Source organism: Corythoichthys intestinalis, chromosome 10 (genome assembly GCF_030265065.1).
Source record: "Corythoichthys intestinalis isolate RoL2023-P3 chromosome 10, ASM3026506v1, whole genome shotgun sequence".
Classification (NCBI taxonomy): Eukaryota; Metazoa; Chordata; class Actinopteri; order Syngnathiformes; family Syngnathidae; genus Corythoichthys; species Corythoichthys intestinalis.
Genome location: NC_080404.1, coordinates 49,167,311 through 49,188,081, shown reverse-complemented (window position 1 = coordinate 49,188,081; position 20,771 = coordinate 49,167,311). Strand labels below are relative to the sequence as shown.

The 20,771-nt window shown below is 39.5% G+C and overlaps 1 protein-coding gene across 3 annotated transcripts in view; it reads right to left on the bottom strand.

The window, feature by feature from the left end:
- zgc:171482 (zinc finger protein) overlaps window positions 1-20,771 on the bottom strand; it is a 218,175-nt gene that overhangs the window by 117,475 nt on the left and 79,929 nt on the right. For all 3 annotated transcript variants that reach the window (XR_009064573.1, XR_009064574.1, XM_057847733.1), the window contains exon 3: window positions 5,023-5,115. Coding sequence is in view for 1 of the 3 variants with exons in the window: in XM_057847733.1 (XP_057703716.1) it covers window positions 5,023-5,115 (93 nt within the window). In the remaining 2 variants the exon portion in view is untranslated. The remainder of the gene's footprint in view (window positions 1-5,022; window positions 5,116-20,771) is intronic.

The following is a 20,771-nucleotide window of genomic DNA, read 5'->3' as shown; positions in this document are numbered from 1 at the left end:
TTCGTTCTACATTGCAATTTAGTTGATGCTTTGTTTGCAACTGAACTGATCCCTGGATTGATATTGCGATAAAGATGCTGATGCACTACAATATTTTCTTTGTCGTTTTCTTTAATATTTACTTGAATATTTCTATTGATGGGTCGTTGTGACTAAAATACAGTGACTGTTATTACTGATTTTGCACAGGAGTTCAGATGTTGCACTGAGTGAAAGGCTGCTACTGTGTGTAAAAAAAAAGAGAAAGCCCTGGTCTCATTCAAAGCAATAATTAAATGCTGTGATATGTTTTTTTTTTAAATATATATATATAAATATATATATATAAATATATATATATATATATATATATATATATATATATATGAAAGTATTTTCATTTGACTTCAACCAGGAGTGACACAAGAGCCAATAAAAAGTTGTTTAATGTCGGACCGCTTGTGTTGCCTCATGATTCACGAAAAATATGCTTTGCTTTAGAATTTTAATGCATCCCAGGCTTTAATGCATGGCGATGCATTGCCGAATAGAACTGAATCGAATCATGACCCTCTGAATCGAATCGAATCGTGGCCCTCCAAATCGTAATCGAATCGAATCGTGAGGGCAGTGCCGATGCACACCTCTACTGATTGGCTGGTTTGCTGCCTAAAGAGGTTCAATTCAGTATCACAGAACGTTAGTTAATAGGAACCACATCTCCAATGACGTTAATTAAGAAAAAGATATCAATCGATCGTTATCAACATTTTTTGCCATATTTTTTCAATGTTCTTTTCTTTTTTTAAATACCAAGCCATACTGGTTTTCCAATCGTTCTGAAAGGTTCTTTTCCTCACTGAAACAGACAGAGAAGTAACCGACCGGCACTGACAATACTGATGTTTGATCTGTGCTTGTTATTGGTCTACAAATACATCTTGGCAGCCTCCCTTTCTTTGCTTTTGAACTATAAAAAAACACACAGGCTCTTAAGTAATGCCTCTGCCTTGCTGCATTTAAATCACTTCAAATTAAAAACTAAGTCTAATCTGTTTCTTTGAAGATGATTGCCTGGGGCTCGCAACCTATTTCATCATTTAAAAATGTGCACATTTCTTAAATCGCGGACACAATTATGCAAATATTTGTATGTGTTTTGGCACGAGGACTCAGGTCTGTTTGCTGACTGAGCTAACTGGCCCATGAAAACCAGGCAAGGTCTCCTCCCTCGCTCTGTGTGGTAACGTTTGAATTTCGAGCCTTGTTTGATTTGCTTTTCCACCAGCTATGTCCACACTGGGTGTACTGTGCGTGTTCAGTGGAAATCAAAGTCTTAGCTGATAAATGTGACAATGCCGTTAAATGTTGGATTTTTCCAATGGCATCCATCACAATCACAATCACACATCTATTTTCCATTGCTATTGCTTACATATTGCATGGTGTTATTAACTGTCTGTCATTTGCAAACACACAAACAGCACAATTTAATACCCATTGACACAATCCTCAGTACACACACCATTGCCATTGCCTGCAGTAGTCCGATACAGAGCTGCTTGGCAGTCACTGATGCTCACCAGAAACACCACCGTCACATCACTGGGGAGAATTACAGCAAAAAAAAAAAAAAAAATACTTTGAGTGATTCAACAACATAAATCGCCACGAGTGCTCTCTTGCCACGGCCAAGCTTAAGAATGGATGTCCCAGGACTCCAGGGAGATTACACTGGGAGGAATCAGGCTCCCTCTGTCCTATCTGGTAAAGTACGACCAAGCAAGGAAGCGGTGACCCATTTTCACCTGCAAGCTCTATAGTATTTTGTGACTACAAGAAGTAAAAATTATAATCATTAACGCTTCTGTTATGTTTTGGGTCAAAATGACCTATTTTGGGTACATCTTTAAAGCCGTATATCCATTTTTCAAAATAAAGCTTATTTCTAGCTTATTTTAAAAATAAGCAAGTTAAGTACACATGACCTTAAATAACAGTTTAGTAAATTTTAGAATATGTTCCATTGCATTATGAATTATTTTATGCACAATTACTTTGTTAAAAACACAAACAAACAAAAAAAACACTATAATATTGTTAACATACAGTATTGACTATAATGACTATAATATAATCAACTAAAGCTGTGATGTGCTGGCAACCAGTTTAGGGTCTACCCCCATATCCTGGCCATACAGGGTCTCTCCAGGTTTGAACAAGCCAAATTTAAGTCTTTTTAAGACTTTTTTTTAAAGACCATAATGAAAACAGTTTAAAGCAACACAAGGTAAATTTTCAGTTTTGGTCGATTTTAACGACGCCGGTGGACAAAAGTGGTAGTATTTGGCCTTAAGGAAGACTGCGTTTCCCATGAGCACCAGCGCACACCCGCGCAGAGTCGTAAAATCACGATCTCCCGGTCACCTGCAGATGGATTAAACAACATTTCAGTTTCCAGCGGCTGTGTGAAGGATAAATTGTAATAAGGTAATGAATGCAGTTGTGGCTAAACAATAGTATATGACGGTTAGCAACCGTGTGGCTTAATGTGGCTAACCCGCCCTCGGTTAAGATGGAGGAGGGCCAGCAAGTGAAAGCCGAGCCAATGTTTATTCTCTATATCCTGGTAGCCTCTCTTTTTTTCCTCCTCAGACCAAACCTTTTGTCTTTTTTGTTGCTCTGCCATCTTTGCAGCATTCGCACGAAAGCGTTTGCATCGACTTCGATCTTTGACGGAAGCCGGTGCAACAAAGGAAAGTGGACCACACATATACTGTGGTATAATCAATGTTGTCACAGATTACACCTCAAAAAAGTAATCTAGTTAGTTTACTGATTACTTTATTATCAAAGTAACTAAGTTACTTTAAAAGTAACGCATCAGTGACTTTTTACCAATTTTTCTCCTTTTGCCGCCACAACATAAAAATGACAACAGGAAAGTGTCATCAAGTGTCTTTGCTATAGCAATATGTTTTCCACGAGGTATGATGCTCTCAGTGAATTCGCCTTTGTTACCTCGTTTGCTAGCCTTTAGCCACATATTATGCAGAATGGACTTGGTTGTAGGCTCCTCTTCTGGCTCAGTAGGTCACCTTTTCCACTTAAAAAAGCTGTCAAAATACATCTGTTTTTCTGTCATCTTCACTAAAGTGTGGGCTTATTATTTCCAGGAACAACTCTAATGCACCTACGTCATTATTGAGGACAAGACTAAACCGAGTAAAAAGGCTGGAAGTACCGTGTCCGCCATTGCTGAGGTGTGCCGCCCGCAGCTCACTGCTAACAGCAAGTAACGTTACTGTTTACATTGACTGACGTTGGGCAGCTGTAGGTGTGCAAACACACCAGTAATGACGACCAACCACTAGAGGGCGACGTACACAACTCTCTACTCAGATTAGTGATATTGATGTGTCAAGTACGGTTTCCGAGAGGTATCAGGCGAAATGCAAAGTCCAAACACTTTGCAAAGAGAAAAAGCACGAACCCCAATTGCAAATGCTTTGCAAAAGAAAAAAAAGCACGGATGCAAACTGCCACAACACAATTCTCAAATCCTAAAGAGCGATTGCAAATTGGCAAAAGCACAAACGCCAATTGCCACAACACGACAGCAAATGGCTTGCAGCACGACCGCAAAAGGCTCGCAAGACAATTGCAAAGATGATGACCCAGAAGTTTAAAAATAAAAAAGACACCTTGTATATTGCTATATGTGCTTTGTGACCATCTCTATGGGCCTCCGTAAAGTTCAACCACCCGCCCCCCCACCAGACGCAAATTTATATAAAAATAACAGAGGGGTGTCCTAATAAGGCTAGCACGAACGTAGCGCAAACAAATTCGGGTCCATTTTGCAGTAATTTGGGGGGCTTGAGATATTAATTTTGAGTGATGACGTCCCTATAAACGCCCAATTTACTGCAAAATGGACCAGAATTTGTTTGCGCTACCTTCGTGCTAGCCTTGTTAGGACACCCCTCTGTTATTGAGAGACTTAGTACGCTCCATTAGCTGCGGGAGCTAAGCTAAGAAAAAGCTACGAGTGACGTCCCCACTCGAAATTAATATCTCAGTAAAAGCATAATACTGTATCTACAAAACCGTTGCAGCACAAACGATTAACATCAATTTTATATAAATTTACGTCTGATGTGGGGGTGGGCAACTTTACGGAGGACGAAGCACATATAGCAATATACAAAGTGTCGTCTTTTTTATTAGTATTATTTTTTTTTTACTTCTGGGTCATCGTCTTTGCAATTGTCTTGCGAGCCTTTTGCGGTCGTGCTGCGAGCCATTTGCTGTCGCGTTGTGGCAATTGGCATTCGTGCTTTTGCCAATTTGCAATCGCGCTTTAGGAATTGGGGATTGTGTTGTGGCAATTTGCACCATTTGCTGTCGTGTTGTGGCAATTGGGGTTCGAGCTTTTGCCAATTTGCGATCGCGCTTTAGGAATTGGGGATCTTGTTGTGGCAGTTTGCATTCGTGCTTTTTTTTCCTTTTGCAAAGCGTTTGCAATTGGGGTTCGTGCTTTTTCTATTTGCAAAGTGTTTGGACTTTGCATTTCGCCTGACACCTCTCGCCCACCGTAGTCAAGAGGCACAGGCCAGATTGCGATTGTTAACAAATGATGTATTGTATCTGTGGCCAGGTAGCAAATGCGCCACGGACCGGTACAGGCCCCCGGCCCGGTGGTTGGGGATCCCTGTTACATAAAGTGTCAAGCAATGACCATAATACATATATGAGGAAACACTGTCATTCAAACAAAACAAAACTAATGAGATTTAACAGATACAAATATGAAGATATTCAACTTCCATTTAAAATGCACAATCTGTACGAGAACGGCATTCATGCAAAATTCACTCAAATTGGATTCCATTTCACATGGACATCTTTTTTAGATACATAAAGAATTGACTGCAGGCAAAACTACCCAAACAAAGCAACCTCCTTGGTGAGGGGAATTGCGTTTTAGAGTAGGCTGCACATACATACAGTATGTAATGGATAGTGTGAGTGACATCATACCGGATTGTCTGGCCTCAGCCTCTTGGAAGGTGGCCCTCCATCTTCTGGGTGAAGCATGTAAAATAGACGCACCTTGTTGGCGTGTTTCTTGCTCTAAAAGTGACACAGATAAAGTGTGACAGGAAATAAGTGTCGGTCCATTTGTGTCTTACATGCCCTGAGTGAAATTCCTGAAAGATAGTAATGTACTGGGTATGGGTGTGGATATGTTCGAGCAGACCCAACACTGTTGCAAACGTCTTAGCTTGATGATTAGGCATAGTAATCAATTCATGTGCCTCTGAAAGGTTAATTATGTTGGTTAGGTTAACTGAAGATTATTAGTTGAGCGTCCATTCAAATGAGTGTGCGACATGCTGTATGTCCGCCCTGTGATTGAGTATAAATGTTTTCATACATGTTTCATACGTTTTTATACATTTTGATAGCCCGAAGAACAAAACACAGCACCTTGAGCGAGCCTATAGTCAAAACGACAGTGAGCTGTCCTTGAAGCTGCTCACTGTCACTTTAATACGGGACAATGAAAATCAATGAAAAAGAGCTGTGGGCAAAGAAAATAAAATTACTGTACGTGTTGTGTGTGAGGTTGAAGCAGCTGTCTTCATCTATTTGTGTAGTATTGTAATTTATTATAGCCTTTTGTGACCTCTGATAACATCATGCATATGCTTAGTAACAGCTGTGTACAAATGCTGCTGTATACAACTGGTAGTGTTGTAAACATATGGCTATAGTAATGCATGAGAGAGCCTTATTTGTAGCATGTATGCACCACATCATAAACTGTACTGCACTGGTTTGATACATTAACTTTAAAGTATCAACACTGTTGTTGTCATATGTCATATTATTATCATGATCAGTGTTGTTTTCGTCAATGATGATTATAAAGAAAATATTTAGTCATGAAGGAGATGGTATCGTTTTTCGTAGGCACCGTCTAACTGTTTGTATTACTCTAACACACCTAATATAAAAATAAATAGCACTTATATCATAGTTTAATGAAAGAAAGCAGAGTATAGGGCATAAAAATACACAACACCATCTTATCACAGAAGCCCAACATGTGCATCGTGAGCAACATTGACGCAATCAGTGGCCTATACTGCGAAGCCAGTTTTCTGGCTTAGCAGGGTAACTTCGAGAGTAACTTCATCACGTGCGACCTAAGTTCGCGGCTAAGCGAGACTACGAAAGGTGGATATGTTGGAACCGAGAAGTGTTGCCATGGCAACACACGCCACACGACAAACCTGGTCGTCTCAGAGTTAGATCTTGCTTAACCCCAGAATTCTAATTAACCACGCTATATTTAAACAGCACTCCTCCGCAGACGTGTCCTCCTGACAATGACAGCGTACCTGGACGACCCATACGACATTGGCGCGCGGATTGTGAGGGGCTCTCTTCGGAGGGCACGGGTTTTTGGAGACCGCCAGAATCCGCTGGCGTACCCGGAAGATGTTCTCCATGAAAGATATAGATTTTCAGCAGAGGGAATTCTTTACCTGTGCCAACTGATCGAGGCGGACGTCACTATAATGTAACCCGCCGAAGTCAGGCCCTCACAAACGGGCAGATTGTGTGCCTCTCCGTGCGCTCTTTCGCCAGGGACAATATATGCATTCCAATGGTGATGCTGAATATCTGCGTAAGAACACTGTATGCCGTGCGATTCGAAGTGGGGTATGGAAACGCTTCAAATTGATCGTTGAAATTGCTGAATGTAAATGAATGCGGAGCTTTGCTCTCATATACAAGAAATATATTTAACTGACTTTTCCAGCGTTAATTCGTTGTGTAAATGAGTTAATAATAATCATAGAAATATGTAGACTATGTAAACATTGAGAAAACTTGCGTTTTTTTCTGCCAACTCGAAGAGATTAAATTAAATGTCAAATCCACTGATGGGACAGACGCACAAATATAAAAGATATAAATGTTTATTGAATACTCATCTTACAGTCTTGTTTAACTGTGAAAATTCGTTACAAAAGACGGGCTTTAATTCACGCAACAACGCATGACATCCCCGCATTTCCTTCTTCTCCTGAGTCCTCACAAAGATAACATAAAATTATGGAGGGGGGGGGTCAGGTCGGGCTCGGGCCTGCAAATCAAGTTAATTGATCGGGCTCGGGTCGGGCTTGATTTTTTTAGGCCCAAACTAAGGAAAAATTAAAAAAAGGACATACGTATTCATACAGTCAATGGGACTAAACATACAATTATCCTGCTTCATGTGGTGATGCGCGATAAATTATTTTTTTTACTGTTAACGTACCAAATCTTATTTTATTGTCCTGACAGCAGGCTTTGTTTCTTTGCATGGACATAAGTAAACTGGCATATTGACGCATTCACAAATCACACGATCTGTAAATTCGCTGTCAACAGACCCGTCGCGCTCCACTCGCTGAAACGATGTTCGATTTCGCGTTGAGGGTGGATTTTAATTCCTCATAACTCTGCATGATCATCGCGCATTCCTCCTCCGTGAAGTAAGGTGCCCGTGCCATCGTCACAAGTAGTGTTTGACTCTGGTCTCCGCCCCCTTTTATGTGAACGCGCAGTAACTCTGACTGGGTTGACACAGGTTCGACTAATCAACCTCATAATCAGCATCGTAGCACCGGCTGACCACAAACTAGACAACCAGGTTTTGTCAACTCCGGTTACCCGCTGGTAAACTGGATTACTTCTGGGGAGGTTGAACTCAGTTCGTAGTATAGGCCACTGGGCGTTCTGTCCTAAATTAAGCAGCATCGGAGAACGCCCGATATCCAACTGATAACACAACTGACAAGACTCCAAGAGCCCCCTTTGACGCGGAGGTGGCAGAATCCACATCCTCGTTGCCAGGACAACAGTAACTCCCGAATCCTCCCGTCCAATCCACAAAAAGACAATAATCCCAAACACACCCTTCTTCTTCGTTCTTTACACCCTTCTTCCTGCCCACGGCCCGCCCCGCGAGAGCTTTCAAAAGACTGAACATTCAGATAACAACTGTCGCTTCTCGGGGACATTTCGATGTATCTGTTTTTTTGCTGACCCTGCATCTAGTATTGCCTCTCTGTCGTCTGTTTTGCCTTGTTTTTTTGATCACTGTGTAAATAACTGAATAAATTGTCACTGTTTTCGGTGAGCCTTCTTTTAACCGTTCAAAATGGAGTCAGTACAAAGGGTTAACACCGAAATTAACGTGCAGAGTTTGCCCTTCCCGGCCAATCTACTGGAGCGGCGCCAGCAGGATGCCTACTGGTTTGGCTGTCACGGTCGGCGGCTTGGCCGGGAGGCCGAATTCCTTCAGTCAACTAGAAACTGCAATTTCGGGAGAAATTACACCTGGTCTTGCCTGTGTGGCTATACAGATCGTAGCCACGCCCAAGGCTATCACTAGAATGGACAAACATGCCTATCAATGGCATAAAACAAATTAAATGCCATTAGAAATGAATGGGAAATTTGGACGTCCATGGCCGTCAATGGCAGCACCCTCCATATGCGTCAATGCAATCGGGGACATTTGGGGTACACGTCCTAATGATATCTGGTCATTTCCTGTTGATTTAGGGAAAAAAAAAATTCCCATTGAAAATGAATGGGAAAAATTTTGGACGTCCATGGACATCAATGGTATCAACTTACATAAGCGTCAATGGAATCCAAGTACATTGGCATCAATAGAATGAACAAACATGAAGAAATGCCACTGGAAATGAATGGGAAGTTTGGACGTCCATGGACGTCAATGGCATCGCCCTCCATAAGCGGCAATGCAATCGGGGACATTTGGGGGACACGTCTTATTGATATCTAGTCATTTTCTGTTGATTTGGGGGAAAAAAAAATTTCCCATTGAAAATGAATGGGAAAAATTTTGGACGTCCATGGACGTCAACTGTATCAACTTACATAAGCGTCAATGGAATACAAGTACATTGGCATCAATAGAATGAACAATCATGAAGAAATGCCATTGGAAATGAATGGGAAGTTTGGACGTCCATGGACGTCAATCGCATGACCCTCCATAAGCGGCAATGCAATCGGGGACATTTGGGAGACACGTCCTATTGATATCTAGTCATTTTCTGTTGATTTGGGGGAAAAAAAAAAATTCCCATTGAAAATGAATGGGAAAAATTTTGGACGTCCATGGACGTCAATTGTATCAACTTACATAAGCGTCAATGGAATCCAAGTACATTGGCATCAATAGAATGAACAAACATGAAGAAATGCCATTGGAAATGAATGGGAAAAAATTTGGACGTCCATGGATGTCAATGGCAGCACCCCCTATAAGGGTCAATGGAGTTAGGGATGTTTGGGGACAGGTCCTATTGATATCTGGTCATTATCTGTTGATTTGGGGAAATCTAGTTTTTTCCCCCATTGAAAATGAATGGGAAACATTTTGGACGTCCATGGCCGTCAATGGCATTGACATCCATAAAGTCATTTGAATCCAAGTACATTGGCATCAATAGATTCGACATGCATGGCCGTCAATGGCATCAATGCAATGTAAAAAAATTCAATTGGAAATCCCATTGTAAGTGAATGGGAAATGTTCTCATTAGAAATGCATGGGACAGTTTTTGGCAAATTTCCAGGGGACCGTAATTTTTTATCAAAATTCTATATACAACTTTTATGCCCCCCACCGTCACGGAATTTTTGATGCCCAAATTATGTGATTTGATCAAAAATTGAAGGACTAGATACATTTTGAAACTTTTCTTTGTTTCCCATTAAAAATGAATGGGCCAGTTTTTGGCAAATTGCCGGGAAACCGTACATTTTATCAAAAAATTTACCGCTGTCATTTTTATTCCCCTCGCCATCCCGGAATTTTTGACGCCCATCTTGTGTGTTTTCGTCAAAACTTGACGGACTAGTAACAGTTTGAAACTTGTCTTTTTTTCCCATTAAAAATGAATGGGCAGGTTTTTTGCAAATTTCCGGGGAACCGTATATTTTTTCCAAATTGTATTAATAACCTTATTCCCCTCCCTGTCCTGGAATGTTTGATGCCCAAATTGTGTGATTTGGTGAAAAATTGTAGGACTAGATACATTTTGAAACTTTTTTTTTCTCATTAAAAATGAATGGGCAAGTTTTTGTCAAATTTCTGGGGAACCGTAAATTTTTTCCAAATTCTGTATACAACTTTTATGCCCCTCACCGTCCCGGAATTTTTGATGCCCAAATTATGCGATTTAGTCAAAAATTGTAGGACAAATAGCGTTTTGAAAATTGCGTTTTTTTTTTCAGAAAATTGCCGTTTACGGGCAAACGGAAAATTTTTTGGGGACTTTTGAAAAAGTCCCTGCATCGCGCAAAAATTCCGGACTTGAATGGTACCGATCGGTCAAGCGGTTCGGGCTGCGCAGTGCGCCGAAGGATTCTCATTCAAAAAAAAAAACAGAATAACATATAGGGGGAGGCCGTAGAATCTCACTACCTGATCTTTCCAAAGGAAAGACCAGGTAATGAACAGTTTTTCATGATGACAACAAGACGATAACGAGATAAAAACGTGTTTTGGGAGACTAAAACATAACGAGCCTAATGCCAGTTTTCGTCTGACGAGACGAGAATGAGACGAAAATGCGGAATAGCTCCGTCACATGTTCACAATGTATGACATTTTATGTGAAGTTAGCCTGCATTGTAGCAGTGTCTGGTTGTGGATCTCACGGTAAAATTTGTTTTCTTATCTTTGCCAGAGTGAATATGTAATGTTGCTTTAGCTTTTAAAGGTTTGGGCTGAATGATCATCCCACACTGAATGTAACTTGTAGGGTTAGCATAGCATTCACGTTTTCGTTAGCATCACACTACTGCTAACGGCGAGCTTCCTCTTAAACTCTCGGACAACTTCTTTTACATACAGTTCGTGGTGTCCATGTGGGTATAATTAAATGAAAATAATGTAATGCTTTCGTGCTAAGTGTGTGATTATATATACAGTGCCTTGCAAAAGTATTCGGCCCCCTTGAATCTTGCAACCTTTCGCCACATTTCAGGCTTCAAACATAAAGATATGAAATTTAATTTTTTTGTCAAGAATCAACAACAAGTGGGACACAATCGTGAAGTGGAACAACATTTATTGGATAATTTAAACTTTTTTAACAAATAAAAAACTGAAAAGTGGGGCGTGCAATATTATTCGGCCCCTTTACTTTCAGTGCAGCAAACTCACTCCAGAAGTTCAGTGAGGATCTCTGAATGATCCAATGTTGTCCTAAATGACCGATGATGATAAATAGAATCTACCTGTGTGTAATCAAGTCTTCGTATAAATGCACCTGCTCTGTGATAGTCTCAGGGTTCTGTTTAAAGTGCAGAGAGCATTATGAAAACCAAGGAACACACCAGGCAGGTCCGAGATACTGTTGTGGAGATGTTTAAAGCCGGATTTGAATACAAAAAGACTTCCCAAGCTTTAAACATCTCAAGGAGCACTGTGCAAGCCATCATATTGAAATGGAAGGAGCATCAGACCACTGCAAATCTACCAAGACCCGGCCGTCCTTCCAAACTTTCTTCTCAAACAATGAGAAAACTGATCAGAGATGCAGCCAAGAGGCCCATGATCACTCTGGATGAACTGCAGAGATCTACAGCTGAAGCGGGAGAGTCTGTCCATAGGACAACAATCAGTCGTACACTGCACAAATCTGGTCTTTATGGAAGTGGCAAGAAGAAAGCCATTTCTCAAAGATATCCATAAAAAGTCTCGTTTAAAGTTTGCCACAAGCCACCTGGGAGACACACCAAACATGTGGAAGAAGGTGCTCTGGTCAGATGAAACCAAAATTGAACTTTTTGGCCACAATGCAAAACGATATGTTTGGCGTAAAAGCAACACAGCTCATCACCCTGAACACACCATCCCCACTGTCAAACATGGTGGTGGCAGCATCATGGTTTGGGCCTGCTTTTCTTCAGCAGGGACAGGGAAGATGGTTAAAATTGACGGGAAGATGGATGCAGCCAAATACAGGAACATTCTGGAAGAAAACCTGTTGGTATCTGCACAAGACCTGAGACTGGGATGGAGATTTATCTTCCAACAGGACAATGATCCAAAACATAAAGCCAAATCTACAATGGAAAGGTTCAAAAATAAACGTATCCAGGTGTTAGAATGGCCAAGTCAAAGTCCAGACCTGAATCCAATCGAGAATCTGTGGAAAGAGCTGAAGACTGCTGTTCACAAACACTCTCCATCCAACCTCACTGAGCTCGAGCTGTTTTGAAAGGAAGAATGGGCAAGAATGTCAGTCTCTCGATGTGCAAAACCGATAGAAACATACCCCAAGCGACTTGCAGCTGTAATTGGAGCAAAAGGTGGCGCTACAAAGTATTAACGCAAGGGGGCCGGATAATATTGCACGCCCCACTTTTCAGTTTTTTATTTGTTAAAAAAGTTTAAATTATCCAATAAGTTTTGTTCCACTTCACGATTGTGTCCCACTTGTTGTTGATTCTTGACAAAAAATTAAAATTTTATATCTTTATGTTTGAAGCCTGAAATGTGGCGAAATGTTGCAAGGTTCAAGGGGGCCGAATACTTTTGCAAGGCACTGTATGTATATATATATATATATATATATAATTTAATAGTTGGAAAACGTTATTTATTTTTGGAATATATATATTTTTTTATTTTACAGACAAAAACATTTTTCGTAAACGTCGACTAAAACTAGATGATATTAGTCTTGAGTTTTTTTTCAACAAAAACTAGATGACTTTTTGAGATGACTAAAATATGACAAGGACTAATAAGCTTTATCGTCCAGGCTAAGATTAAGACGAAAATCAAAATGGCTGTCAAAAACAAAACTGGTCGTGATAAAAACACATTTTTTTTTCACATTCAAATATTTCATTTCCAGAACTTATTACTGTATTAGGTATGTGGAAGATCACTCTTACATGGTTTGTTTGCTATTATGCAGAAAGAATCTGACCCTTTAGACAGAATGCCAGATGCACGCCAGCCGATCCGCTGGGACCGCGCTACCACAATTCCAACAACTCGGGCCGGCGGAACCCCGATAACCTGGCCAAAAGGCCGAACTCGGCGCGTTCACCTTAGTTTTAACCCCTTGTACTGACTCCATTTGAAAAGCTGGAAAAAGGCTTCGAAACATAAGTTGACAATTTTTTCCAAGTTTGCCGCAATCATACAGCACAGAGAGACTGAGGCGAGGAGGCAAAATGGATCTAGGGTCATCATATCACAAGTAAACACAAGATTCCCAAGAAAATTGACAATGATTAGTTAAACATTCAGTCTTCTAACTCATTCACTTCCAGACATTTTGACCGGTGCAACCCCCTTCGCTCCCGGCCATTTTACTGGATTTTGACTGATTTTTCAAGGCCCACAGAAAATTCTGTTCTATCACTGTATAAACATGGAACCCACCAAAAGAAAGATTAGGCTCTTTTCTTTCAGCAGGAAAAAAAAGTTAGTTCATATCTTTTTCCATTCTTTAGAAATGAGCATTAGAAAATAGTTCAGTTTGATGTAAAAAAGAGAAATTGAGCTTTTTGTGAAGCATATATTTTAAACATAACTTTGACTTTAACACAGCTATTTTTTGCTTTAGTTACATTCCAAACATCTGAATAATATTTTCCTTTGACAAAATAACATAAACAACAAAACAAATAGAGCTTTTGATAGCAAAGTAACAATTTATTTACACATAACTAACTGAGAGATGACGCTGTTGTGGCCGCGACAGTCGGGGTAAACTTTTCCCTCATCGCCGCCTGTCTCTTCTCGGAGAGTAGCACAGACTCAACGGCATCGTCCGCTGCACTGGTGGTCCCGGTCGTTCTGCTCGGTTGTCCAGCGCCTGGCATCCCGGGCGTCCTCTCGGTTGTTCTGCTCGGTTGTCCGCCGCCTGGCGGAAGACGACCAAATGGACGTCTTCCGCCAGCGCCCCGGCCATACGGCCAGCCGTTCATTCCGTTGAATCAGGTTGCGGGTCTTACCAAATGCACTGCTGCCCCCCAGTGGCCAGTTTTATTGCTTTAAAATGGATTTTTAGCGTTGTCTCTTGTGAAAAAAAAAAATGTACTGAAACAATTAAAACTAGAACGTATTTATACGTTTTTGGGAGCAAATGAGTTAAAAGCTCTGGTGAGGCGGGCTGTGGTCCGGATGAATGGTGTGTTTGATGTTGTTTAAGATTATTGTCTATTGGACAAGAGAATTCGGGCGTTACTGTTGTCAGGGCAACGAGAGTTTGCCATCCTCATCGCCTCTTGAGTGCTGACTGTTCACTTATCAGTCGCGGGTTCCTCTGTATCAGATGTTCCTTGTGGCAAGACAAGCTGTCCCGCCGTTTGTTCTGGACTGTCCAAAAGAGCTGGTGCGGGATTTGGTGGTGCAGACGTGGGCTTATACATGTCTTGCCTATCACCTGCTTGTCAGCGTCAATCTTGCTCATTCAGCTACATGATGCGCCCGTTGGGCTTCCGTGGTCAAATGGCGTCCTGTATCTGTTCTGCCCTTATTTGCCCGTTATCTTGGTTCTGCAAATTCTTATCATTTCAAGTCTTCAAAATATCAAATATATTCTTAAACAATGATATAAATGCTATTTATTTTATATTGGGTGTGTTAGAGTAGTACAGTCAAACTGTAAATACGACAAATAGATACTATTCCCTTCAATGCAAAACCATAGTTTTGTACGATTGAAGAAACACCACATGAACACTGTTCCATGAATTTCATGAAAACTCTATAAGGGATTAATTATTTAATATTACCATTGTATATAAAGGCGGTCATTAAGTATTGTGTATTTGTAGTTAATGTAAGTGTCCAAAGTCACTGGTTGCCACTTATTTTAGTTATTTAATTATGTATGCCTTGCGTGTAAAAAACAAAATGTTTCTAAAAGTCTTTTGTAATTTAACACTGTTGGTGATATTTTCACCCGATATATCAATTATCGCATAATTGCTGTATTCCTACCTCAAAGAAAGATTCATTTAAATCAATACACACTTTTTTGAATGTCTAAAGTAATGGCTAAAACAGAGGCAGAATTCCATTAGAGGCAATGATTTAGGATTTTTAGATAAGTGTTAAAACAAGGCAGACCAGCATATAAAGCAAGTGAATGGTCGAGTTTGACAGTGCATTGTATTTGTGGCTCTGGTGCATCGATCGGCTCCTCGACACTCATCCTTGGAATATTAAACCCCCCCGCCTTCTCCACCATCTCCTATGCCCCCCTCCAACTCTCTTACTTGTCAGACTACTTTAATGCATTTTGCTGGAACTTGAGTGTGCGGTTGCAGGTCTCCAAGCAGCCTTGTATTTGTACATAAACTGCCATGTAGTTGATCGTGGCTAAAAAGTGAGACATTGCATCATTGTGGTTACACTGCACTGACCGTCAGAGCTCAGATCGTCAACATTAATGGACTTGTCTCTCTTCTTATCGTACACTGTTGGTAAGACCAAGACACAACAGACAAGAAGATGGTTTTGCAATCTTCACTCAGTATACAGTATATAGGGGAACAATAGCTTTTCATATAGAACAAGTTTTGACTATTTTTACCAATGTTGGAACGAACTTGACGAAATGCTAAAAATGTCCCATTCTATCTCCATCGCCAAGAAAAAACTAAATGTATATACCTGTTTGCAAACACAATGTTTTGTTTTACCTGATGATGTGTAAATAAACTGAAACTGTATATTGTCTAGTGGATGTATGAAAAACTTTTCAACTGGTAAAAGCATTGTTACGGTGCCGAAATGACTTCAAAAGATGAAAAAGTACAAGTAGTTTATTGTCAATATTTTTTAAAAGTCTTTATTCCCCATTTTATATTTGATTTTTTTTTTCACTATCAACCTTTACAATTTGTATAGAGTTGTGTGTGTTCGAGAAGCTTGAATGTATATATATGGCGGAAAACACAGCAGTTTCTGTACTTGCACTCCTCTTTAAAACAAAGTGCTGTATTTTAAGCCAAAAGAACAGACCAATATGTCTATTAGAGCTGTCCCGACTAGTCGACATTGTCGACGTCATCGATGACGTAAATCCGTCGACGAGCACAACAACCCGTCGACGTCTAATGAAGGGGTTAAAAAAATATATGCGTGGAAAGTTCAGAATGTCGGACGCTTGGTATGCAAGCGGGGAAATCAGCACAAAGCCAAAAAAGCGCACCAGAGAGTCCAAAACATTGACTTATTTTTTAAAGAAACAAAGGAGGGTACACTGTTGTGTCCTGTCTCTTTAATGCCAAGCTTGGCTGCACGTCGGCCGTGAATGATATTGACAGGAGATTGTAAGTCTATCTAACTAACTAATGATATGTTTTATTGAAGTTGCTAAGCCTGTCGCGATATGCAATGATTCCATTTATCGCATGATAAATAAAAATGAGGGCGGTCATTTTCACGGCTGCGTTTTATCGCAGCGCGCGCGTGCATACATTTGTGCGTGCGTGCTGATAGCATATGAGACTCCAGTTCTTTTCTGTCATCAACACGCTGTAGAATTAAAGTACAGACATACAAAATAAGAAAACACATCTATATTAAACACTAGATACGTTAGCATTGCTACATTGAGGTGAATGGGGAAAAAGACGACCTACTTTAGCTGGCTAATAAACAGGCAGCCTTGTCCAAAACTTGCAGTTAAAAGGTGACACTTCAAACATGAAAAATCGCTGGTTAACAGCATTTGCAAAAGGAAAAAAAATCTATTACTGACACCACATGCAATGACAAAAAGTGTTTTTTTTTTTTGCGAAATGTAAAGCATAAGTTAACGGTTTAGCGAGCGTACTTCCGGTGAACATTTCAAAATAAAAGCATGTCATGTTCGTCATATAAATAACAATTTCTGGAGTTAATCCCACATACTTCAGATTTTACACTAAGAATACCTTTAAAATGACACCCTTTATGAAAAGTCTGATTGGCAATGAATAATTATTATAATACTATTATATATAGTACTACAGTATACTATAATATTAATGGTAGGTATTTTTTTAAGAATTGTTTTGAATCATGTTGGTAAGGTGAAGTCAGTGTTCTGAATCTGTTTCCATTTCATTCTTTTGCACAAGTTAATTCTATCAGCATTTGAACTCATTGTTTGATTTATTAGTGTTATTTATCTGTTTATTTGTACTTTATTAAAGAATTTAAGTGTTCAAATGTTTTTGTGAATTGATAAGCGTCAGCAAAAATTTCATTGCTAAATTAGTAAAAAAAAAAAAAATGTTTTTGTGAATTGATAAGCGTCAACATAAATTTAATTGCTAAATTAGTAAAAAAAAAATATAATAATTTTTTAAAATTAAAAGATTAGTCGACTAATCGTAAAAATAGTCCGCTGATTAATCGGGAGAAAATTAGTCGTTTGGGACAGCCGTAATGTCTATATGCTGCCATAGCAGATTCATGGCGCATTTAGCCCCAGAACTATTTTTAATTTGTCCGTTTTACACAGGAAACCCCCGTTTACAGACGTCGCGCAACCTCTTTTGTTTCAACCCAGCCATAAAACAAAGGTAATTAATTATATTTATTATTCAAAATGTCTGTCATTTTAAGCTTAGAATCATTAATTGATGTCAAATATTTCTTTAAAAAAATGATTCACTCACATAATTTAAACTTTTAAACAAATTACGTCACAATAAAAAATATGGCGTCAGTAAAAAAGTCAGATATTTTCCCAATAACTATTGCTTAACTGTATTTTTTTGTTTGTTTGTTTCTGTCGTATTTTCCGATATGTTAGATGATAAATAATCGATCCAAAAAAAAAAAATTGGAAAAAAACGTTTAAAAAGGTAAATATATGAAAAAGAAAATCTTGACGACGCCTTGATGTCTGCGATTTCTGCATCACGACCCTTGTTATATTACCATGTTTCACCCAAAAAAATCCCCCAAAATCCAGCTGTGGCCATTCACAGCTGTGTCTTGACACTCAGTGATACATGCTACATGGAGTTTTTGGATCGAAACAAGGTACGTACACGATAATATCTGGTTAAAGTCATGGCGTCTGTAATTCTCTTCTCGCGTGCTCTCACCTCCAGATAGGGTTTTGCTGTTTAAAAAAAATTTTTTTTTTGAAAATGCCTTCCTGTTCAAAATTTTTCTTCCCCCAGAAAATTGAGATTTTAAGCTTTACAATGATGTATCACACGTGCATAACGGACAATTTTGAAATTTGGCTAAATTGGGGGTCTTGGAGCGGAACTTCAAGTCATCTTAGTGTTTTCCGCCATATACTTTTGATAAGGTGATGCCAAGACTTCATAATGATATTGACGGGACATGAGGTGCGGGGCTGATTAATAGTGGGCCTGCATTGTTGGCGTGGCCGTCAAAGCTGACCGAGTGGAATCACAAAGAGCTTTTTCCGGTGAAAATTCTTGTGAACAAATGCTTAAATCCCTGACTTCTTTATAGATATGGACGTAAAACAGTCTCGATTCTTTGTTGAAGGAGCAAAAAACGAGCAGTTGGCATTTATTTTACGTAAATATGTCGAAGTACGATGCTAGTCTGTTAGCCAATGTGGCAGCAGTCTTACAACAAAGATCTTTTTACGTTGAAAATTCTTGTGAATAAATACTTAAATCCGCGAATTCTGTATAGATATGAACGTAAAACAGTCTCGATTCACTGTTAAAAGAGCAAAAAACCGGGCAGTTAGCATTTATTTTACGTAAGTATGTCGATGAATGACGCTAGTCTGTTAGACAATGTGGCAGCAGCCTTACAACAAAGAGCTTTTTACGTTGAAAATTCTTGTGAAAAAACGAAAAATATATAATTACCTTGAATCCTCAAACAACTCACTACTGAGACAATCCTTCCTGTTTGTATGCGGTACAGCTTTCGTACTTTTTAAACCTAAATCCGGCGTTGGATCGCTGCATGTGTCGCTGCGACCGACTAACTAACTAAAGCGGATTTTGGGATGGCCCCCTACTTGAAGGCGTGGCACAGTTAAGGGGGAATCTGACCTGTCAATATCATTATCAAGTCCATGGGTGATGGGTGCCATAACCAACCTCATAAAGAGATATCCTCTAAACCAATTTTGTGTTAAATGGTATATATTTATATATATTATATATTCACTATTTTGCACTGGTGGTCTACTGCATTTAACCTGTTTTGACCATGGTATGTAGAAAGGACAAAAACGCCTATGGCCATACCTGCTTTTTCTGTTTAATTATCAAATATAAAACTACTCAGTCTCATCTTTTTCTGTTGAATGTTTATCTTAACAAGTTCAATAAATATTATCAAACTTCAAAACCTTTCGTTGAATATGTTTGGTTGTCAATGGGACATCTACAGTGGGGAGAACAAGTATTTGATACACTGCTGATTTTTCTGGTTTTCCCACTTGCAAAGCATGTAGAGGTCTGTAATATGTATCATAAGTTCTCTTCAACTGTGAGGGACGGAATCTAATACAAAAAAACAGAAAATCACGTTGTATGATTTTTAAATAATAAATTTGCATTTAATTGCATGAAATAAGTTCGATTTTTGTGATGTATCAAATGCTTAATATTTGGTACATAAACCTTTGTTTGCTATTACAGATACCAAACGTTTCCTGTAGTCCTTGACAAGGTTTGCACACACTGCAGCAGGGATTTTGGCCCACTCCTCCATGCAGATCTTCTCCAGAGTCTTCAGGTTTCGGGGCTGCTGCGGGCAACACGGACTTTCAGCTCCCTCCATAGATTTTCTATCGGGTTCAGATCTGGTGACTGGCTAGGCCACTTCAGGACCTTAAGATGCTTCTTACGGAGCCACTCTTTAGTTGCCTTGGTTGTGTGCTTTGGGTTGTTGTCATGCTGGAAGACCCAGCCACGACCCATCTTCAGGGCTCTCACTGAAGGAAGGAGGTTGTCAGCCAAGATCTGGCGATACATAGCCCCATCCATCCTCCCCTCAATACGGTGCAGTCGTCCTGTACCCTTGGCAGAGAAGCAGACCCAAAAAAATGATGTTTCCTCATCCATGTTTCACGGTTGGAATGGTGTTCTTGGGGTTGTACTCATCCTTCTTTTTCCTCCAAACACGACGAGACGAATTTAGACCAAAAAGTTCAGTTGGAGTTTGTTTGTTTGAGCATGTGAACAGGTGTCTTTTATACAGGTAACAAGTTCAAATAGGTGCAGTTACTTCCGCTAATGAGTGGAAAACAGGAGGGGTTCTTAAAAAAGAACTGAGAGCCGAAATATTTACTAGTAATGTATCAAATACTTATTTCATGCAGTTAAATACAAATTTATTATTTAAAAATTATACAATGTGATTTTCTGGATTTTTGTATTAGATTCCGTCCCTCACAGTTGAAGAGAACTTATGATACAAATTACAGACCTCTACTAGGCTTGCAAGTGGGAAAACCAGCAAAATCGGCAGTGTATCATATACTTGTTCTCCCCACTGTATATTACGAATTTTGACAAGAAAATTTGAGATATTTTTTGTGTGTTTTCGGGTCCAAAATGATGATTATAATTGTTCAGTGAAGAAAACAACAGTTTGGACATGAAGGTTATGTTGTCCTGAAAAAAGGGACCCAACCAGGCTATGGTGAACATTTTTTTTTCCTTTGAAAATTGAAAGCAACATCAAAGCCATGCAAATTCAGACAAAAAATAGG